This window comes from Indicator indicator, chromosome 28, assembly GCF_027791375.1.
Source record: "Indicator indicator isolate 239-I01 chromosome 28, UM_Iind_1.1, whole genome shotgun sequence".
In the NCBI taxonomy this organism is placed as follows: domain Eukaryota; kingdom Metazoa; phylum Chordata; class Aves; order Piciformes; family Indicatoridae; genus Indicator; species Indicator indicator.
In genome coordinates this window covers 194,426-216,107 of record NC_072037.1, presented here as the reverse complement: position 1 = coordinate 216,107, position 21,682 = coordinate 194,426, and the positions used below count along the sequence as shown (strand labels likewise).

The following is a 21,682-nucleotide window of genomic DNA, read 5'->3' as shown; positions in this document are numbered from 1 at the left end:
CCCAGTATGGCAGAGAAACCTCAAATCCAGCTCTTCGTGAAGGTGAGGGGGAGTTGTGATCGCCTGGGGTGGCCTGGGCCGTTGGGCACCTCTAGCTACCACCCCTGGCACTGCCCAGGCTAGGGTGGCCTGGCTGTCCCAGCCCATGGCAGTGCCCCGACATTGGGGGAACCTGGGCTCTTCTCAGGGCACAAGATTACTGCTGCCTGCCCTGCAGGCCTGGGGGTGCAGGTGCTCTGCATGGGCTGCTAAACTGGGGTGCCCCTCAAACCAGGGCCCCCAGCACCTTGGCTGCACCTGCAGGGCCCTGCCCAGCACTGCCTGGCTGGGGCTGTTTGTCGGATGCACAGCGCAGGGCCTGCCTCAGATGGCACCGGGAGGCAATGGGGTCACCATCAGCCTTCTTCTGGCACAACCCCTGCCATACTGGGCTATCCCGTGCCACAGCCCCAGTGGCACTGCCATGACTGCCCCCAGCTCTCAGCGCCCTTGGCACTGCAGGGCGACAGTAGCCTGAGGGCCCCGTGGTGCCCACACCTGCTGTGCCACACAACCAACTTTGGGGTGGAGCACACAGGCTCCAGGAGCAGGCAGGGGCTGAGGGCTGGCACCCTGCCTGCCATAACTGGTGCAATGGACTGGCGGTGCTGCTTGTCTGCCTGCACCTGCCACCCTCACCCTTGCACCCTCTGGGATTGCCCAGCCACTGCTATTCCCATTGCAAGTGTGCTAGGGCAAAGGGGCAGCTGAGCTCTTCCTCTGTGCCCACAGGCAAGCGAGGATGGGGAGAGCGTGGGCCACTGCCCCTTCTGCCAGCGGCTCTTCATGGTGCTGCTGCTCAAAGGGGTGCCCTTCACCCTCACCACCGTGGATGTGAAAAGGTGAGTGGTGCCCCCTCTCAAGGGGCCAGGGTGGGGCAGCCTTGCCCTGGCACCCTGGAGATGGATGGTAGGTCCCTAACAGCTTGGGAAGGGGCATGAAGGATGGGCACTGTACGACACATGGAGCCTGTTGTACCCTCCTGGATGAGATTGGTTGGTGGACATTTTCCAGGGCAGAGCTGGCATGGGTACACACTGAGGCAGGAGCAGCCTGGGGGCACCCCATGTCCCTTTGCTCAGGACACACATGGGCAGTGCCCTTTAGCGCCCTGGACAAGGGTGGGCACTAACATCCATCCCCATCTCTTCAGGGCCCTGGATGTTCTGAAGGACTTTGCTCTGGGTGCCCAGCTGCCAGTCCTGCTCTACAATGGTGAGCCCAAGACCGACACCATCACCATCGAGGACTTCCTGGAGGACAAGCTGGGCCCCCCCCTGTCAGTGGCTGGTACCACCCTGAGACAGGGCATGGGGCCAAAGACAAGGCAGAACAGATTGGGGGAGTGGGGAGGGGGGCATGGGGATGGGCAGACTGCATGTGAGCCTACCAGGCCCTGCCCCTGTCCCCAGCTGTGCCCACATCCCTGCAGGTTCCCCAGCCTGGTGCCCAGGTACAGGGAGTCGAGTCTGGCCGGGAACGACATCTTCCACAAGTTCTCCAGCTTCATCAAGAACCCAGTGCTTGCCCAGGATGAGGGTGAGGACCTGGAGCTGGACATACCACATGCACCCTTTCAGTGCCACCACCCCAGAGCCTTTCCATCCAGCCCTGCCCTGCCTCAGGCCAGCTGGATCTCTCCAGAACTGCCCCTCCCACACAGTTCAGCATGGTCGTGCCAGGGTTCTTTTGAGAGGGCAGGGGTAGATGCCAGCCTCAGCAGGGTGGGAAGAGAGTGGGCAAGAGCTGCCCAGGCACAGGGATGGGCTAGCAGGAGGCTATGGCAGCAGAGCCCATCCCTGATGCCCTCCCCACAGCACTGCAGCGGAGCCTTCTGCGGGCACTGCTGAAGCTGGATGAGTACCTGAGTGCCCCCCTGGAGCACGAGCTGGCACAGGACCCCCACCTCCAGGCCTCCCATCGCCGCTTCCTGGATGGGAACCAGCTCACCTTAGCTGACTGCAACCTACTGCCCAAGCTCAACATCATGCAGGTGAGTGCCAGCATCCAGCACCATCCCCTTTCTTCCTTCCCTGGCTCCCTGATGCCACCCACCCCCTGCTCCCACCTCCTCCTGGGTGCCTGCAGCAACCCTCAGCTCCTCTACTGACCCCTGTGCCACCCTGGTGCATCTCTAGCACTCCCCTCTCCACCACGGCACAGATCTCACTCTGCTCCACATCTCCAGCCAAGTGCCACCCCTCATGTCATGCAGTGCCAGAGACGGCCCCTGGCCCACTACCACCCTTCCTGGCTGGCTCCTGCCCATGAACACCACTGCCTGGCTGCAAGGCTGTGCTTGGCACACAAGAGGCACACAGGGCACACTGTCTCTGCCCACAGGTCGTGTGCCAGCATTACCGAGGCTTTGGGATCCCCAAAGAGCTGCAGGCTGTGTGGCAGTACCTAGGTAGTGCCAACCAGACCAAGGAGTTCAAATACTCCTGCCCCAGCAGCGAGGAGATCATCCAGGCCTACCGTGCCGTGGTCCGGGCACCGCAGTGAGATGGGCACGCACTAAGGTGGCCACAAGGCCAGGGGCAGGCAGCAGTCCAGCACCTGCCCCAGTCCTGCTGCAACCACCACAGTCTGGCCTGCATGCACCTGAGAGGGCAGAGAGCATGAGCTGTGCCCCAGCACTCGAATTCCCCCATCTGGTACCATTACCTAAGGTGCCAACAGCAATCTGCTTCACACCGAGCCTGCCAACGCGCCTTTCCACCAATCGTGCCACCCTCCTTGCCTGCCCACACCACCCTCGACCTGCCCTGTAAACCCCTCAGGCACTGGGATGGGTGCAAGTGGGCTGCAGCCATAGTCACCATCTGTACCAAAGATGGGCAATGCCGAGGGCAAGGGCAGGAGCTGGGGATTAAAACCCAGCCAGAGCAAATGCCTGCAGGGCAGAGAAAGGGCAGCACACTGCTGTGGGCCTCCCTGCAGGTTCCCTTAGAGGCACACTGTGCCACCTGCCAGGCAAGTGCCCCACTGTGCAGGGCACTAAGCCACACAGGATGTCCCCAAGGAGCCACAACAGGTGAGGAGAACCTGCACAGCCCTGGCAGAGCCCTGAGCACAGATCCAGGGGCATGGTTTGGATGGTGGACATGGCTTGACCCCCACCACCCTGGGTGAGGGGGGAGAGGGCACCATCTCCCCAGAACCTGCTGCTAGGAAGCTCTCAGGAGCAGACTGGGGTGAGGGATGGGGGTGAGGTGTGGCACAGCCAAGATGTATCAGAGCTCCTGGAAATCAATAAAGGCTTTGCAAAGAGAAGCTTGTGTCTGCAGGGGCCAGCCCCAGCAACTCTCCTCCCTGCCAGGACCTCACAACTTCCCAGTCCTCTCCCAGTACCTAGCAAGGGGCTGGGCATTCTCTTAGCTCTCCTGGGCACTGGTTCTAACCACTCACTCAGCAGCCCCCTGACACAAAGCTGGCAGGAATGTGGACTCTCAGCCCCCACCTCTGAGTTCATCTGAAACTGATGACAAGGCTCCTGAGCAAGGGAAACAGAAAAGACAGGCACAGCTGAGCTATTTCATGCCCAGCTGGCTGAGCCCAGCTTCGCTGACACGAGTCAGGCACAGGCACTCTTTCTGTCAGGTACCAACATGGAAGTTCTTTAAAAGCCCCAACGGCTCAGCATGAGGCAGAGAGGTGGTCCCAGCCAGCAGGGAAAAAAGCCACCACTTCTGTCATCCCTGCCCTGTCCCCCAGCAAAAGCCCTGCCACCACCAGGTGAGCATCTGCTGCCTACCCAGGCCTGCCAGGCCCTGGCTCTAGCCCTCTGGGTCTTAACTTGTCTTATCCACCTGCCCAGGCACGAGGGGCTCCGCAAGGCTCAAGGGTGCAGCAAAACCTCCTCCAGTAGCCACAGATACAGTGATGAGGCTCTGGTGGGGCTGTTATCAGGGGACAGTACAGGTCAGCAGTCCTCAAAATCCACTCCAGACGGTGCCTTCTTGCTAGGAGACAGAGGGAGTTTCACAGCCTGAAGCCCCACACCCTGCTCTCACACAGCCACCGGATCTCTGCGCAGTGCAGCCCCAGCACTGGGAGCAGAACTCACCTTTTGAAGCCAGGATTAATGAGAGACTCTCCTGGGATCCTCCTCTTAGCTGGCAAAGCTGAGTCAGCACTCCTGTTCTTCCTGGGGCTGGGGTCTGCCTCGGTCAGGGACAGGCAGGACAGGGATTACAAAAGGGCAGATAGTTGCTTTGGCAGCCCTGTAAGCCCCTCCATACCCAGGGTGAGCATCCAGCAGCCCAGCTTGGCAGTCCCAGCACCTGTGGTGTGTGAGAAAGGACCAAGGCAGGTCTCCCCTCCAAAAGGGAGTAGGGAGACATGGACCTGCCACAGCCCCCAGTCTGGAAAGGCAGCAAAGCGTGACCTCCTGCAGGCTAGCAAGCAACCTGCCTGTTGATGCCAGCATCTGACCTGAGCACAGCACATCCCAGACACCTTGAGAGCCACCACAATGAGCCCTGGTCCCTTCTGTGCTTGGAAGAGCAAGGTGGCTAACAGCAGCCACAGCTGAGAGGATCTCAGAAGTGTCCTGGAGAGCACAGGACCAGCAGCCTCCTGGTGGAGAGAAGGCAAAAGAGCAGCAGGACCAGGGTGCTCCCTGGCAATTGCCTACCTGGCAGCAAGAGCTGCTGGCTCCGGACAGCATTCTTTGCAGGGCTGCCAGAAGATGCCAATGTCTCCATTGCTGCTGAGACAGGAAACAGAGAGCCTGAGCTTGTAACAACGCACCCCAGTGTGGCACACAGCACCCCCAGCCTCCCTAAGCTCCCTTCCCTACCCAATTGAGTCACTTCTCCCTGCATGCCCATGCACAGAGATGGTGGTGTGGTGCTGGCCATGGTGTCCCTACACAGGCACAAAACTGATGCTCAGACCCCACTCCCATCTCTTTTCCCTGCAGAGGTCAGGTGTAGGCCGTGGCCAGCCTTGGGAACCAGCCAGGCCGAAGAGGAAGGAGGTGGCAGCATCTCTGCTGCCCAGCCGGCACCAGCGATGGGAAACCGCCCCCAGCGAGGCCAGAGAGGTGCAGCCTCCTCCCGCGGCCGGCTGAGATGGATCCTCGTGGGGGGTTAACATCGCAAAGGTGGCAAGAAGCTGCCGGCTCGCCTCCCGCCATGACCCTCTTCCAGTTTCCCCCCCGGACCTTCCAAGCGTCTCTCCAGGCTCTCGACGCGTCCCGCCATGCCAAAGACCAGCGCCTGGAGCTGGCTCCTCGCCTCGGCCCCAGGCAGCTTGAAGAGCTCCAGCGCCGAGCACCAGGCCCCCTCCCGCGGCTGCAGCGTGGCCTTCCCCTCGCTCAGGCTCAGCTCGGCGGTTCCTCGCCCCAAGGCCTCCCTGCGGGGGCGAAGCGGGGATGAGGAAGGCCCTAGGCCGAGGGGCCGCTCCCCGCGGCTGCGGCACTGACCTCAGCTTCGTGTCGTGCTCCTCGGGCAGACATCGCTGCGGAAAAGAGGGGACACGTCTCGAAATGGCCTTCCCCAGCCCCCTGCCACGGCCTGGGGCCAGGCTCAGGCCTCTCTGCCGCCCCAGCCCCGGTACGTACGCAGCCGAGCGGCGGGCGGGCGCCGAGCTCCCCGGCCCAGACTTCCAGCGCGTCGGTCACACTGCGGAAGGCAGAAACTCAGCCTGTGCCAAGACCTCCCAGCCCCAACCCGGCCCCGGACTCACTAGACGGTTTCGGCAGGGCCGGGGCGGCAGTAGCAGAGAAACCGCCGCGGCCCCCCCTGCAGCAGGTGGAAGGGCCCTGCCTGCTCCGCCATGGCGGCAACGCCGGAAGGGGCGGGCGACGCCGGGGGCTCTTCCCACGCGGCACTGCGCCGCTGGGTCGACCATGGTTAACCTGGGGCTGCGGCGGGTCGAGGACAGCGTGGCCGCCAAGCACCCAGTGCGCCCGGCTGGGGCCAGGGTTGGGGCTATGGGGGGCGGAGGAAGCAAGCATCGGGAGCCGTTGGGGCCGGGACTGCGGGAGGCAGGCACCGGGTGCCGGGGGGCCGGGGCTGCGGGACGCAGGAGGTGGGCGCGGGGGCCGGTGCGGTCGGTGCCCGACGCTGAGCGTGTCTCCGCAGGCGCTGCAGCAGTACGCGGCTTGCCAGTCCCACGCCTTCATGAAGGGTATCGGTACCTTCCTGGCAAGTACGACTCGGCCCGGCTCCCCCCAGTGCCTGTCGGCTCCCTGCCGCGGGTGGTGGGGCTGGCGGGCCAAGTGAGGCTGTGGCCGGTAACGGAGCTCTCCCCACGGTTTTGACAGGCAGCGGAGCCGCCTTCGCCGTGCAGAAGCTGCTGAACAAGAAGCTGCCGTACAGCCTGCAGTGGAGCGTGCTGGTGGCTGTGGGTGGGTGTCCAGCCCGGCCCCTACCCGGGATGCCGCTGGGAGCAGGGGGTGAGCAGGAGCAGGGCTGTGGTTCAGGCTGGACAGCTTGTTCTTAGCATGGGGGAGTTTCTGCCCTGGCTCTTGGCACACTCCTGCTCCCCACAGCCCTGAGGGGCTCAGGGACATCTCTCAGCATGGGGCAGGTGCTTTCCCCACTACTGCCCTTAAATGAGTGCCCCTGCTGCCCGTGCTCTTGGGAGCATCTTGGTCTCTTCAGCCACAGGGTCCCTTGCCAGCTATGTTGTAACCAGAGCTGAGACACAGAAGTGCTCCGACTTCTGGCTTTACTTGGAGATGGGCAAGTCCCCCCAGGAGCTCGCCGTGGCTGGTGGGATATCTCATCCCACAGGTACATTCACATCTCTCCCTGCTGCTTTCCCTGGGCTTATTGTGCCTGGTTCTTTCTGGCTCCAACCATTTGCTGTTCCTGCCTCCTAACTAAGCTGCTGGCTGTTTGCTGAATCCCTGGGTAAGTCCCACACTGCTGAGGCATGGAAGTGGGCACCTGGGGTGGCAGCAGTGCTGGGGCAGCTGGAGCACCCTGCTTGGTCTGATGGCTGCTGTGTCCCTCTGTGCTCTGGGGCCATCACCTATGCTGCAGGTACCTGAGCGCAGGGCTGGTGGCAGGGATTGGGATGCTTCTACTTGTTGCTGGGCCTCTTTGCGGACTGATGAGAGCCACCGTGGGGGCTTATTTGCTGGGAAAAAAAAAAGGGATGGGGTGAAGCAGTAAACACCTCCATCCTCTGGGGTGGGCAGAGCTGGAGGGGCAGCAGGACAGCTGCCATAGATGCTTGCTGCTTTCTCCCAGTGGTACCTTGACCTCCCAAAGCTGAGCCTAGCTGAAGGTGCTTTAAATTTCTGTGGTTCTCTGCAGGACAATTGAGGCTCCAGGGAGTTTGTTCTTCCTGTTGCAGGAAATCTGCCTAGCCCAGAGGACAGAGGGGGCACAGCATTGCCAGTGAGGAGGAACAAGTATGGGGATGTTGTAGAGTAGCCAGCAGAGCACAGCAAACCCTGCCTCTGTCCTGCTCCACCTTTTCCCACCTGCCCAGCCTGAATGTGTTGCCTGTGAGACCCGCTGGGCTCTGAAGCATCACCTGGACGCTCAGAGGAGTTGATCCTGCAGTGAGCATGGTGGAGGCACTGCTGGGATTAGCTGCCTCCCAGCTGGCCTCTGAACATGGCACATGGGTGTACAATAAAAGCCAAGAGATGAAAGCACTTTTTGTGGAGGAAGTGAAGCTGTCGGTGGGACAGGAAGAGCTGGTGGTAAATGCCAGCCTGAGGCAGCTCCTGTAGTAAGTGTAAGTAGTAAGTCCCTCGGAGGCCGTGGCAGCCACAGTTTGACAGCACAGCACTCCGTGGTGGCTGCATGCATGGACAGGTCTGGGCTAAGCTGTGAAGGGGCAGAGCTGTTGCCACATGCTCTCTGCTTCTGGAGCTGAGCCACTCAGTCTGCTTGTCTCCATAGCAGCAAGGCTTTTCTCACCTGCCTGAGTGGGGCTGAATGAAGCCTGCAGCTGCATGGCCTCTGGGGGTGTCCTCCAGCCCCCACAAAGGGGCTGCACACCTGCTCAGGGCCCTTCTGTGCAGTGCTCACCTTGCTCTTAGAGTATGTCACCTGGCCAGTAACCAGTTTGTGAGGAAATGGTATTGTCTCAAGAGCCACGAGCCCAGAGGAGCACAGGGGATGATTAAGATGATTACTGTTAACTAATGGCAAGTTCCAAGTCATGACTGGGGCAAACTGACTGCTCTTGGTGGGTGTCCAGCTCTGACTCAGCTGCAGCTGAATTTCTTAGAAGGGTAAACCTCAACTTTGCAACTGCAGCTTGTTGAAGCTCTTCTATTTCCAGGTGGGCCTGAGTGAGGTTTCAAGCCCCTGGTCCATCTTGGGGGTTCTCCAGGTTGATAGAACATACAGAGCGTTCATGGTATCTAAGCACTCTGCAGGCTGCAAGGGATTGAGACCTTCAGGCAAAGCCTGACCTGTGGCTGTGTCCAAGCAGACCCTGTAAGTGTCTCTACCCCTGAGAGAAGCCAGCATGACCAGGCTGTTGCTGATCAAGAATCAAAGAGCTGTAAGAGTGGTTACAAAGATTTATTTCTGATTATAAAAAAAACCCAAACAAACAAACAGAAAAAAAAACCCAACCCCAAAACAAGAACCAAACCCAAGCCTTCTGCATGTTTGCATGTCCATGTCCCTCCTCAGGTGGAACAGGAGGCAGATTATTCAGCTGGCAGCTGTGGGGTGACGCAGGGCTCAAAGCAAGTCCCACTCCTGCAGTGAGCCTGTCACCTCTGCCCTGGTATGGCCATGCACAAGAGAGCCACAGAGGCTTCTTGTGCCATTGCTGGGAAGATGGAGGAGGCTCTGGTTGTGGCAAAAGCAAATGTGGCTTAGGAACCATAGGAACAGGTTTCACATCTGGTTGCTGAAGCAGGGGCAGCAGGACCTAGGAAGCTGTTTGCTCCCCCCATCTGGGTGTTTACTCAAGCCCTTACTCAAAGCTCCTGTGCTGAGGCCAGTGGAAGTCTAGGTCAAGATCTGGCCCTCAGGAAGGTCAGTGGGGTGTGTGCATTCACCAGAAAGGCAGCATGAACTCTGGGTGATGCCTGGAGCTCCCTGGCAGGCAGGGCTGATGCTCCAGGGACAGGCTAGTGAGGCCAACTCTAAGGACTAGCTAAGTGATGCCCCATGCACACGAGAGTAATTCCTGCTGTTGTCTGGGCTCACTGGGCCAGTCCAGCCCAGGGCTGAACATCCCAATCCCAAGCCTGTTCCAGGGTCCATCCCTGAGTAGCACTGGGAAGCCCTCAGTCAGTGGTCCTCTTTTGTCCCTTCCTTTCTGCAGCTTGAAAGCCAGGGGAGGGCAAAAACGGACAACTTTCTTTCTGGGACCGGTAGTGTCAGGTGCTGGAGGAGGATGTCTCCAAGCACTGCTGTGTCCCACATGTCAAGGCCATGGAGACTCCACAGGAAGGGTGGTGCTGTGTCCTGCAGGTGAGGCCCAGCCTGTGCCCTGGTGCTGTGCCCTGCACGCAAAGCCCAGCCTGTGCCCTGCTGTCAGATCGTGAGGGACTTGCTGCGCCGGAGCAGGCAGACGGCAGTCATCAGAGATGTCAGCGTGCTGACCACGAAGAGCAGGATGAGAAGGACCCAGTAGTTGTACAGCATGCTTTTGTGGGAGGAGGGCTTCTCTGCTGGGATCATGTTGGTGAGGTTCAGCATGTAGCCCAGGGCCCAGCCGATGGAGGTTTCTCCTGCCTGTGGAAACAGCATGGCATGGTCTCCACCCTGGTCGACACAGCTCTGTGGCCCTACAGAGACCTTCCAGGGCGCTGCCAGCCCAGTGGAAGAAGAGGTGTTTGGGGCATTCCACAGCAACCTGAGCCCTCCCTCACCCACCCACAGATCCAGACAGCCCAGGGACAAAGCAGTGGCTGTCCCAAGCTAAGCTGGGCAAATCCAATGGGAGCAGGATCTCACCTGCTCAGGCCAGTCCTGATCTTGCTGCACATGCAGTGAGGGCACTTGACAAAGGAGGGGTCCTGCCCCGAGATAACTTCCCAACAACTAGAGCAAATTGTGTTTTGAGATGTCTGGTTGTCTTAAAGGCCAAGGAATGGCTGGAGGACCCTGAAATTCCATGACCACCTTACAGGCAGCTCAGCTCATTTTTTTTTTTTACCATTGCTCAGAAATACCACCCAAAAATTGGGAGCCCCACCTGTCATGAGTTAAGTTGAATATTTGCTGCTGCTGTTCAAAACCATCCTGCCTCATGCCAGCTTCAAAGTGAAAGTGCTGGCTGGAGCCAAGTATTATGTATGGGGCTTGACATGAGAAGCTTCCTGTTCTAATTGCTGCTTTAGGGTACTGGGTTTCTGCTTGCTGCTCTGATCATTGTGCATTGTCATCTCCATCACATTAAACTCTTTTTATCTCAACTCTTTATGTCAAGCCAGAGGTGTTTCTCTGTGTGTTGGGAGAAGCAGGCAGGTTAACCTGCTGCAGTGCCTTAACCTGGTACATTCTTGGTGCCCAATGTGGGGCATCAAAGTAGCTGTCTGAACTAAGACAGTTGGGTTTGGCAGGAGACAAAAGAGGTGAGATAATGAGAAGTGAGATAATGAGAGGATTCAGTTAAGATTTGAGGCTTTTTAAGAGAGTTGTATGTAAGTTTTTCCTGTGTTGGGTTCACTCTGTTCATGTATTTGCTTTCCAGGGTGGCTGGCACCAATGTGCTGGCATGCTGTGTGATTCTACTGGGGAATGGCTTAGAGCTGTGCTGCTGCTGTGCTGGTTACTGGCAGGCCAGGTTTTATTCAGAGAACTCTCCCAAGAATACCACTGAGAGATCTGCCCCCATCCTAGATAATCAGGAGTGTCTGAGTAAATTCTTAGGGCAGTGATCCTCTCTGGTGGTTTGGAATTTCACCCCTGAGCATGTGCCAAATCCTGACAAGCTGGTGAAATGTTTGGAAAAAGTCTGTTGTCAGCCTGGGAGCTCCTGAGAAACAGAAATCACTGCCTCTTGAGCCCTTCTCATCGGTGTTCAGAGTGCTCAGGAACAAGAGAAGGTCTCTGGGCCTACAGACAGACGCTGGGCAGAGCAGCTGCAGCAGAGAACCAGTCTGTACCAGTATCAGCTGTCCCTATACAGACAAAGAAGCAGACAAGGAAAGCAGCTGGCCCTGCAAAACCAGGGCCATCATGGGAACAGGAGAAAGAGCTGGGGCTGATTGCTCGGTTCTTGTCTCAGGCCTTGGAAGGTGACCAAGGACAAATGGTGGATGAAACAAGCAGCAGGCCTCACCAAGGTGAGGAAAATCTCTCCTCCTCTGTCCAGGCCTGTTTCAGCTGTGAAGGAACTGTCCTGGAAGATCCATTAGCTCAAGAAGGTGTTCCACTCCCCACCTGCACAGTCCCACGTTTCAGCCATAAGGAGCAGGCACTGCCCTGTGGTGTTACTTGAGTGACCATGGGGAGGACATGAGAAAGTGGGACAGGAAACTGCCCCTGTTCCCCAAGATCTTCCCTCACATTGCTTGGCTTATTCTGGGTGTGACATCATCTCTCCTGAGGGTTTTTTTGCCTCACTTTGAACAGATACCATCATCTTACCTTCTTCTGGAAGGCAATGTTGGGGAAGGAATGGTTGTTGAAGTTGTAGCCCTTTGTGGTGAGCAAATAAATGAAGGTGCTGACAGCGCAGTAATCTGGCAGCCTCTTCTCCAGGTTGGGAGCTTTCTGGAGCAGCTGGGTGGGATGCATGGAGGGAGAGAGAAAGGACTCAAGCCATCACGGTCCAGGCTTTGTTTCTGTAGCATAAAGCTCTGGATGGTTGCATCTGGCTAGCAAAGGTGCTGCCTCTCCTGGTCTCGTGGGAGCTGTCACCCACCCTTCCACTATCACATGGGTGCCAGGACACAACCCTCTCCAAGGGCTGCTCTCAGAGCCTGGGTGATGCCCCACCTGAAGCAGCCCTCTCCCCACTATGGCCTGGAAGCCCACCTCACTCCAGCTGGTGGCACAGATGGTCTCAGCAGCATCCTTCAGGTCACTAGGCATGCGCACAGGTTTCCCCATCACTGTCTGAATGAAGTCCACCGTGTAGAAGAAGGCAGAGAAGGCCTGATGGAAGAAAGGCAGCTATGGGACAGGCTAGGAACAACCCCTCTGGCCATGAACACGCTCTGAGCAGTGTGGTGGGCACAAGCGACCACACTTGCTGAGCTGGGTTCTGGCTTTGCCACTGTGTGATACCAGGGGCAGGGTGTGGTAGACAATTGCCCACCCAGCAGCCAGACCACCACCCTGCTCCATTCCAGGACTTACAATGAATTTGCCTGAAACCTCTGGCTGGAAAGTGTCACCAAAGGAGCAGCGAGAGAAGGAACAGATGGTGAAGTTAAAGAGCTTGCTGAGGTGCAGAGCACAAAGGCTGCTGTTCCCAGTGCCAGCCACATTGACAGTGGTGTTGAGGGCAAGGCTTGGCCTCTCCTTCTCTGTGCAGGGGCTGTCATAGACACTGCTCAGCCACAGGCTCTTCTGGTAGCCTGTGGGCCAGCAGGGATGGGAGATGGTTGCTTGGTAGCTCTCAGCCTGCCAGAGAAGCAATGCACAGGATGCATGAGTCATGCTGTAGCCCTGGCACTGCTTCATGCCTCCATTTCCCTGCTGGGGAAATGTGGAGGACACAGAGCCAGCAGTTGCCATAAGTATCTCAAGGTGACTCAGGATGTCTTGACTCCAGATGAGGGGCACAACATGTTATGGAGAGGATGCAAGGAAGGCCTTGCACCACAGGAGAGAGTCAGGTGCAAAACTCAAGAGCTGACTGGGAAAGGTGTGCAGCCTGCCCTGTCCAGAGCCAGGGCTGGGGGACACCCCTGTATAAACACCAGGGTGAGGGTCAACTATGGGGCGATGACAGCTGGCAGCCCTGTCAAGCACATGCTGGTACCTGGAAGAGCTTTGAGAGCAGCCTCTTGAGGACCTGGTCCCTTCCATAGCAGAGGAAGCTGTGGGTGTACACTTTGTATTCCTGGCCATACAGCTTCAGCATCACCTCGTTTCTGGGGTCTTCGATGATGTCCCTGGTTTCAAAGGTGATCTGTGTGGAAGCACCTCCAAAGTCCATGGCTCCCAGGGTCTTCTTCTGGGGCTGGATCCATTCCCCAAGCCACCCACGCTGAGCAAGGAAGACATGAGGACACAATGAGCTGCAGGTCAGCCTGGCCACTACAGCTGTCCTCAGTGGGCACCACAATCCCACCTTGATGAAGTTCTCCAGGAGGTAGTTTGCAGTGACCCAGCCGAAGACCCCTTCCTCTTCCCCTGACAGGATCTTTGCCCCCCGGAAATCGAAGGGGTAGGACTTCAGCGTGGCTGCCACAGCGCTGAGAACGGCATCCGAAGCCTGCGGGTTCGCGATGCTGCGGGCCAGAGGGCACAGTTGCAGGGCTGTGCCAGGGTGCCACTTGTAGAGACCCCACTGTCTGCACAGCCCTTAGGGCCTGGCCCTGCCATGGCACATGGGGTGGGAAGCAGAAGGTCCTTGTCTAGGTTACTTGTAAGGACGTCCCCAAAAAAACCACAACTAATTCCCCCTGTCTCTGCTCAAGAAGGAGGGAAGCAGTACAGCTGGACTTTTGCTTCCTCCTCCTGTGCCATACACCATGGCCGAGCAAGGAGAGCACCACTCCCTCCTCAGTCTGGTTTTCAGGGGGTAATTGGTCTTGTCACATCCCATCAGGCTGGCAGTGGGTGCACGGGAACTTCCATCCTGGCTGTCTGAAAAGACTGGGAGAGTTATAGCAGTGCCGGAAGGGTTACTGCAGTGATGGGAGGGATACTGCAGTGCTGGGAGGGTTATTGCAGTGATGGGAGTGTTAAAGTAGTGCCAGGAAGGTTATTGCAGTGCTGGAAGGGTTACTGCAGTGCTGGGAGGGTTACTTCAGTGCTGGGAGGGTTACTGCAGTGCTGGTAGGGTTACTACAGTGCTGGGAGGGTTACTGCAGTGCTATGAGGTTTACAGCAGTGCCAGGAGGGTTACTGCAGTGCTGGGAGGTTTAGTGCAGTGCTGGGAGAGTTAAAGCAGTGCCAGGAGGGCTACTGCAGTGCTGGAAGGGTTATTGCAGTGCTGGAAGGGTTACTGCAGTGCTGGGAGGGTTAAAGCAGTGCCGGGAGGGTTATTGCAGTGCTGGGTGGGTTATTGCAGTGCTGGGAGGGTTGTTGCAGTGCTGGGGGGGTTATAGCAGTGCTGGAAGGGTTACTGCAGTGCTGGGAGGGTTATAGCAGTGCTGGGAGAGTTATAGTGGTGCTGAGAGGGTCATAGTGGTGCTGGGATAGTTACTGCAGTGATGGGTAGGTTATTGTAGTGCTGGGAGGGTTATTGAAGTGCTGGGTGGATTATTGCAGTGCTGGGAGGGTTACTGCAGTTCTGGGTGGGTTATTGCAGTGCTGGGAGGCTTACTGCAGTGCTGGGAGGGTCACTGCAGTGATGGAAGGGTTATTGCAGTGCCAGGAGGGTTACTGCAGTGCTGGGAGGGTTATAGCAGTGCTGGGAGGGTTATAACAGTGCAGGAGGGTTATTGCAGTGCCGGGAGGGTTACTGCAGTGCTGGGAGGGTTACCGTAGTGCTGGGAGGGTTATAGCAGTGCAGGAGGATTATTGCAGTGCCAGGAGGGTTACTGTAGTGCTGGGAGGGTTATTGCAGTGCAGGACGGTTATTGCAGTGCCAGGAGGGTTACTGTAGTGCTGGGAGGGTTATTGCAGTGCCGGGAGGGTTATTGCAGTGCCAGGAGGGTTACTGTAGTGCTGGGAGGGTTACTGCAGTGCTGGGAGGGTTATAGCAGTGTGGGAGGGTTATTGCAGTGCTGGGAGGGTTATTGCAGTGCTGAAAGGGTTTTAGCAGTGCAGGAGGGTTATTGCAGTGCCAGGAGGGTTATTGTAGTGCTGGGAGGGTTATAGCAGTGCGGGAGGGTTATTGCAGTGCTGGGAGGGTTACTGCAGTGCTGGGAGGGTTATTGTGGTGCTGGGAGGGTTATTGGAGTGCTGGAAGGGTTATTGCAGTGATAGGTGCCTTACTGCAGTGCTGGGAGGGTTACTGCAGTGCTGGGAGGGTTATTGCAGTGCTGGGTGGGCTATTGCAGTGCTGGGAGGGTTATTGCAGTTCTGAGTGGGTTACTGCAGTGCTGGCCCCATGCCAGCCCTTTTTAAGCCAGCGATGTGCTGGCTGTGCCCTGGAGAGGATCTCCTGCTTGGTAGGGCAAGAGCAGTTCTATGAGGAGTACGCTGCTGGGCAGCGGGGTGTGGTTAGGAGCTTTGCCCTGGCAAAGGACACTGAGGTGTCCTTCACCATCTCTACCCCTGCTATGGGTGGTGGGACAGTAGGGTGGCATGGCAGGGTGCCCTAAGCAGCAATTGAGGCCAGGCAGCTGGCATGGCCATGAGCAAGCACTCACTTGAGCAGGCGCATGCCAGCTGTGGCACCCAGGTAGAGCGGGGTTCCCGCGTGCTTCTCCTTGGGCACGTCCTGCAGAGCCTGGGTCAGGCAGTGCACCAAGCTCGTCCCGGCAGCTGGAGGGTTGGAGCTGTAGCTGGAGATTCCGGGACCTGCCGAGAGGAAAGAGCATTGCTCCTTTTGGGGGGGATGCTTGGTGGGAAGGTGCTTGGTGGGAAGATGCCAGGAGAAGATCAAACACAGGCATGCAGGGCGGCAAGCCCCGGGGGGGTTGGGAACAGAGTTGTTCGCAACACCTCCCTGCACTGGCGAGTGCGCAGGGAGGCAGCTGGGCACGGCAGGAGCATTCGCACCGGCACATTGCTCTACCCACAAGGGATGTAATAGACCCTGCCGCCAGCCACTGGCTGCCAGGACCTGGGGCAGCCCTTACCCTGCACGTCACACATGCTGTGCTCGCTGACCACGCCGGTGTCGTTCTCCTTGTCTGCAGGCCACTTGTAGACGAACATGGCAGTGTGGGAGGAGCCGGCGTCCAGCACGATGCCATACTGCGGGGCAAGGCAGTGTTCAGGCTCAGAGGCAGGAGACCCTCAGCTGCTCCAGGCTATCCCAAAGGGAGGCACTGGGGCTCGAGGACTGCCATGGCTGGCCAGTCCTGCCTTGCCCAGCAGCTTCAGGAACACTACCAGACAGACGTGATTGCTGCTCAGCCTGGCATAGTCTTGGCCTTGCCCACCCCGGCTGCCCACACCCTGCCCAGGAAGTGGCTGGCAGCAGCTGCTGTCCCCAGCCAGGGACGATGGCCGCTCCAGGACATCACTTGGCACAGCGCTGGGTGCGTTCTTTGGAGCATGGGGACCCCTTCGCCTCTTTGAGCACAGCCCAGGAGGCTCTTCCCCTACTTGGCCAGCGGGCACCGAGGCTGAGTCGTGGCAGTAGGTCGAAGGGCCAGTAGAGGGCAGCACCTAGGAGTGGCCCCTCGGGGCTGCCGCTCACCAAAGAAGGGCAGCCAGGCACCACATACCTCCTACCCTTGTATGGCTCTGCCCAGCTGTAAATAGCCCCGCTCGGTCCTGCCAAACACGGTTACCCAGCTCCAGAGGCAGGGGCCGCTGCACACTGCCTCCAGTTTCCCGGACCCCTCTGCACACCACCCGGGGGCTGCCTGCGCCGACTCCTCCCACCGGGGCCGCTTCGCGGAGCTGGAGGGGAAGCAGGACAGGACCCATCACCGGCCCCTCTGGGCATCTCTGGGGTGAAGCCTCTCATACCTGGTACAAGGTTCCAGCTGTCGCCTGCCCTGCCTGGACCCGGGAACAGGCCCAGGTCTGCCCCAGCGAAGCTGTCTGTGCCAGGGGACACCTGTGGGCCTTTCACCACCAGCTCCCAGCCCCACAGTCTCCTTGGCATGTTCCCTTCACTGTCCCAGCCTCATGAGTGGGTGCTGGCATCAACATGAGAGGTCCCCAGGGAGGGCCCAACCCCAACAGAACCCCTTGCCAACCCCTGCCACACATGTGCCCACGCATCCTGCAGCCACCATGCAGATGTCACTGGTGTCCTTGCAGGCCAACTACACCACTGCTGTGCCACCCCAGGTATCACCCAGAGTGGCATTAGCAGGGTGACAATGCTGTCCCTGAAGGGAAAGCTTTGACAGGTCACTCCCAAACCCAAGGCTGAGCACAGACAGGACCCCAGGAGGGGTTTCCAGCCCTGGGATGACATGCAGGGGGCTGCAGCCTGCAGGAGATAAGGTTGAAGATGGGGCTACCTATGGGGGGGACTAAGAAATGCTGGAACAGGAGGCAGTGAGGATGATTTGCAGCACTGGGCACGTATGACTTGAACACATGGCCTGATCCAGGGAGGGCAGGGGAAGTCCCATGTGCCCATAGTGATGGGATTTCCTCCTGCCTTCACCAGGGCTGGCATGCCTAGCCCTGCTGCCACCCTCACGGAGAACTGGCACTGGGTGCACACACGGGCTGGCACACCTAGGGATGTTGCAGACACGTGGGTGCACAAACACATGTGGCATGCAGATGTGCATGGGGTGTGTGCATGGGGTGTGTTCATGGAGACATGCATGTGTGTGCCAGTTTTGGTGTAGAAGAGCACATGTGGGGGTGTACACAGGTGGTGCACACACATGTGCCAGCATGCTTGTCTGTGCACATGGGCATGGCTGTGTGTGGCCGTGTGTGGCCATGTGTGCAGATGTGTGCCCATGCCAGCACGTGTGTGTGTGTGCGTGAGCAGCTGCACAGGGAAGCATGTGTGTGGCTGCCCTGCAGCTCTGCTAAGGCGGCCAGTGGCAACAGGCAGCACTGACTCTACACCCAGGGCAAGCCCTGCGGGGCTGTCCTGTTGGGTTGAGAGTGACACCACTGGGGCAGGGTGCAGAACCAGCTGCCCCATGCAGGCAAGTCCCAGTGCCCTTTGCTACCAAACCCTGTGGCTCAGGGGGGAGTCTCTTCTCTCAGAAAGGAGAGCAGAGCCCTTCACTGCCAGGCATGGGGTGGCAAAGATGAGCAGCAGCCCCAGGGTGTGTGGGCAAGGGACAGTCAAAGGAATCCCAGAACCAGTAGTGGCCTGGCTCCAGTGGCAGAGTCAGCAGCACTTGGGTGCAGCCAAGGCAACGACATGCGGCAACATGAACTGCAGCAGCACGGCTGGCTGCTGCCAGCAGCGGGGAGTGCCTGGTGCCCAGCCAGCCACAATGCCAGCCTCACTCCCTGGCCATCCTGGCATGAGAGGAGCCACTACAGGATTCTGTGCTCCAGGCTCTTAATGTAGAGGAGCTGCCCCTGCAGCAGCACTGGTGGCAGCTAGCAGTGGTGGAAGCCACATGCACAGACATGTGCTGAGGCAGACCTGGACAGCCAAAAGGGTCCCTAGGTTGGAAGGAGAGGTCCTATCCTCTCCTCCCGAGCTGAGAGTGCACACACTCCCCCAGCAGCCACATGGGAATCGGAACCATGACGTACAGCAAAGTTGTGATGGTGCCAGCCCCTGTCTGTCCCTATCCTAGCCCTTGTGCTTGGGCACTGGAGCCACTACATCACCCAGCAGAGAGAAAGCTGCCATGTGGGCACAAGCTGTGTGGGAGGGCACAGGCAGGTCCTCTGCAGGGGCCCTGCCGATGGGAGGCCCCAGGAGTGAGAAACCCTCTGAAAGGTGATTTGCAGTGTAAGCACTGCCCTCAGCCCTGCCAGCTGAGGTGTCCTGTGCCTGCCAACAGTCGGGCTGGAAATGAGGGCTGGAGGGACACAAGGATGCCCTGGCATGCTCCTGCCCTGGCGCCTAGCTCACATCATTACTCTCCTCTGCCCTGTCATGTTTGTCTGCTGGTGCCCTGGGGCTTCACAGGGCATCACACACTTATTTGTGGCTCATGGAACAGTCCCCAGCCCCAGCATCTCAGGGTGGCAAAGGGGTGATGGATTTTTCTAGCAACAGGACCCCCTGGCCAGATCCTGGTGATTCCACAGGGCTGTGGGACATGGATGGTCCTGGCCTGGCCCTGCACTGGGATGTTAAGGTTAGGCTACTCCCAGCCCTCCTGCCACTTGGGTCATCCATTCCCCATGGCAGCATTGCTCAACCCAGCCCAAGCCAAGGCTGCTCAGTCCCAAAGTCCCTGCAGAGGGAATGCCACAAGCAGCAATATCCCCAAAGGCCATGGGACAGTGAGGTCACATGTAGGGCTCAGGGCTCCTGAGCATGTCTCTGTCCAGAAACATCCACACCCCACAGGAGGAGGATGAGCGTGCTGAGAACTGCCCACCTTGCTGCAGTCTAGCACCATCCACAGTGACTGTGCCTGAGCCTCCAGACCCTCACCCCAAGGGCTCTCCAGGCTGCTTCACAGTGCAGTGGGGGTTCAGCCCTGCCCTACAACAACCCACCCCCCTTGAGGGTGGTGAGACTGGTGGGGCTCCCACATCTGTGGTGGGTTATGAGGGGTTTCCCTCCCAGCACAGGAGCCACAGTTCTCCAGAGAGAGCTGGCAGGAGAACCCAGCAAGCTCTGTAATGGCTACTGAAAAGATTTGCCAAAGATGGAAATAAAGAGTGGTCAAGAGAGGGTAGCAGCTGAGCCATCAAGTCGCAGTGCCCTAAGCCCACCTGTGGGCCAATGAGGGAAGGGGAACATGGTGCTTCTGGGATCAGTACCTTCAGCAGCAGGGTAACAAATCTGGGGTATTTTTAGGGCTATATTCCAAGCAAAGGAGCTGGCAAGGGAAGATGTAGAGCTGTAGCTCAGTAGTCACCAAGCACTATCACCCAACAGATGCTGATAACATGAACAAAGCCAGGAAGGACTGCGTCTTGCCCAGGCAGGTGGTGAGGACATGCCTGGGGTTCTCCAAAGCAGGACCAACCTCCTCTAAACTGTGTTGGCATATTTTGGGCTGAGTTAGACTGAGACAAAACTTTGCATACTCAAAAGAGTCCTGAACTTTGTGCAAAAGCCAACCCCTTGGTGCTTGCTTGGTGCCAGCCCCGTGGGAACAGGCACCACAGCCTCAGGTAAAGCAGGGCCAGGACCCATGTGAGTGTTGGAGGATGTTCAGCCTCCAAACCACAGTGCTGCCTGCAGACTGGAAGGTGCTTCCCCCCAGAGAGAGAAAAAGAAACAATAAGCACAAAAATTAAAGTTCTGGGAATGGCTCAGACCCAAAGCTCCAGATTGGAACCAGGAGAAGAGGCTTCCCAGGCTGACCCAAGTGCTGAATGCAGGGACCTCAGCACAGATCCAATTCCTCTGTGTCCAAAGAGACAAAACCCATTGTGAAACCAGCTAAAGGCACTGCCCAAGATGACACGTGTCAATGGGTGGCAAGAAAAGGAGTCACAGGGAGAGAGTTAATGGCTGCTGGTTGTGCTAGCAGCAGTGAGTCTCATCTTGGCTCAGCCAGCTTCTTCTCTCAGCCTAATCTTCATCACATCTGACAAACCTAGAGAGAAGGCAACACATCTGGTATTCAGGCTGGCCCAGGAAGGTTCCAAGAAAATTGCTTGGGATGATAAAAAGCAGGGGGGTTGGATGAACAATTTTCCATGACAAAATCCTGCTCCCCATGGGACAACTTCTGTCACCCGAAAAAAGATACCACTTTTTAAAAACAAAAGACGTAGGCTGCAGAAGACTAAAACTGGGGGACTTGGCCAACAAGAAATTGTTTGGGAACTTCTTTCAGCATCTGAATTTACAATGAAAAAGGGGAAAAGCAGCTGGTTTTCATAGAGAAATGCATTCCTCACTTGGCTCCGGCTCAGGCAGTGCAGCTGAAGCCCGCGATGCTGGGCAGTGGTGGGCGATGCTGGGGTGCACAGGGGTGCCCCGGCCGAGACAGCGCTGCCGGAACAGATGCTGATAGCTGCTCTGGCCGGAGGGGCTGCACCCGGTCATGCCACCGCTGCATTGTGGTGTGTCCAACAGATTCCCCTCTCAAAGTGCAGGTCTGAGGTGCCGCGGACTGGTGCTCCGCAGCCTGGCGTCTGTTTGCTGGCCTGGCGGCGATGGCTGCTTCCTGTGACCCCACCCTGCAGTTCGGAGAGCCCCCAACCCCAGTGGCCTTCTGTGACGCTGGAGATGCTCTGAATGCGGGATTCCCTCCCGCAGCGAGCACCCCGCAGCTCAGGGTGCCCACTGCAGCTCCCCCAAGGCTCCTCTAGCCCAGGTGCCCCCAGTGCCTGCTGTCCCCATGCTCCCGGTAATTGCTGTCCCCCGTGCCGGCCCCGCTCACCTTGAAGCCCGGCGGACCTCGCGTGTCCCCGGAACCGAAGCCGAGAAGAAGGATGCCCAGGAGGCAGCCAAGGGCGAGGAGCAGGAGGACGGCGGCGACCCGACGGGCCATGGCGGGGCTGGAGCGGGGGCAGGTGAGCTGCTCCGCGTCCGTTGCGGCGGCTCCTGCCGCTCCTCTTTCCCCGCCTCTCCTCTTCCTCCTCCTCCTCTCCCGCCTCTCCTGGCTGAGTCACCGCCTCCACGGCCCACCCAGGCGGGACACCGGGCTCCGCTGGCGTGCGAGTCCCGCAGCTGCCCCTGCCCCGCGCTCGCGTCCGTCATGCTTCACCCTTGCCCCGGGACCATCACATTTCCCGCCCGGAGCATCGCCCCTGCTTCAGGATTAGTCTCATCTCCCTCCCTGCTCATCGCCCGTGTCCCGGGCTCAGCTCCTTCCGCTCCCCGGGTATTGCTTCTGCCCCTGGATCAGCGCCATCCACTTCCTCAATCCAGACATGGCCCCTGCCCCAGG

At 58.5% G+C, this 21,682-nt stretch overlaps 4 protein-coding genes across 5 annotated transcripts; 2 read left to right on the top strand and 2 right to left on the bottom strand.

Moving 5' to 3' along the window:
* CLIC3 (chloride intracellular channel 3) lies at positions 1 to 2,566 on the top strand. The gene is made up of 6 exons (XM_054393351.1): positions 1 to 42; positions 772 to 881; positions 1,193 to 1,318; positions 1,472 to 1,578; positions 1,857 to 2,032; positions 2,383 to 2,566. The coding sequence occupies exons 1-6, from the start codon at positions 7 to 9 to the stop codon at positions 2,542 to 2,544; spliced, it is 717 nt and encodes a 238-aa protein (XP_054249326.1). The 5' UTR covers positions 1 to 6; the 3' UTR covers positions 2,545 to 2,566.
* Positions 2,567 to 4,052: 1,486 nt separating this feature from the next.
* Positions 4,053 to 5,825, bottom strand: PAXX (PAXX non-homologous end joining factor). The gene is made up of 6 exons (XM_054393204.1): positions 5,734 to 5,825; positions 5,609 to 5,669; positions 5,471 to 5,505; positions 5,210 to 5,400; positions 4,679 to 4,750; positions 4,053 to 4,202 (listed from the first exon to the last, which is right to left on the bottom strand). The coding sequence occupies exons 1-6, from the start codon at positions 5,823 to 5,825 to the stop codon at positions 4,105 to 4,107; spliced, it is 549 nt and encodes a 182-aa protein (XP_054249179.1). The 3' UTR covers positions 4,053 to 4,104.
* Positions 5,826 to 5,896: 71 nt separating this feature from the next.
* On the top strand, positions 5,897 to 7,652 carry TMEM141 (transmembrane protein 141). 2 transcript variants are annotated; one of them, XM_054393515.1, is made up of 5 exons: positions 5,897 to 5,950; positions 6,132 to 6,198; positions 6,314 to 6,397; positions 6,654 to 6,785; positions 7,354 to 7,652. In XM_054393515.1, exons 1-5 carry the CDS (start codon positions 5,897 to 5,899, stop codon positions 7,431 to 7,433), a joined length of 417 nt encoding a protein of 138 aa, XP_054249490.1. In that variant the 3' UTR covers positions 7,434 to 7,652. The 2 variants fall into 2 exon arrangements, with proteins under 2 accessions (XP_054249490.1, XP_054249491.1); XM_054393516.1 differs by lacking the exon at positions 5,897 to 5,950 and having other exon boundaries at positions 6,144 to 6,198; positions 6,314 to 6,445.
* A 1,857-nt stretch (positions 7,653 to 9,509) lies between these two features.
* ENTPD2 (ectonucleoside triphosphate diphosphohydrolase 2) lies at positions 9,510 to 21,283 on the bottom strand. Its single transcript, XM_054393441.1, has 9 exons — positions 21,173 to 21,283; positions 15,848 to 15,965; positions 15,416 to 15,566; positions 13,225 to 13,384; positions 12,913 to 13,140; positions 12,285 to 12,551; positions 11,961 to 12,080; positions 11,571 to 11,705; positions 9,510 to 9,710 (listed from the first exon to the last, which is right to left on the bottom strand). Exons 1-9 carry the CDS (start codon positions 21,281 to 21,283, stop codon positions 9,510 to 9,512), a joined length of 1,491 nt encoding a protein of 496 aa, XP_054249416.1.
* Positions 21,284 to 21,682: the final 399 nt, after the last annotated feature.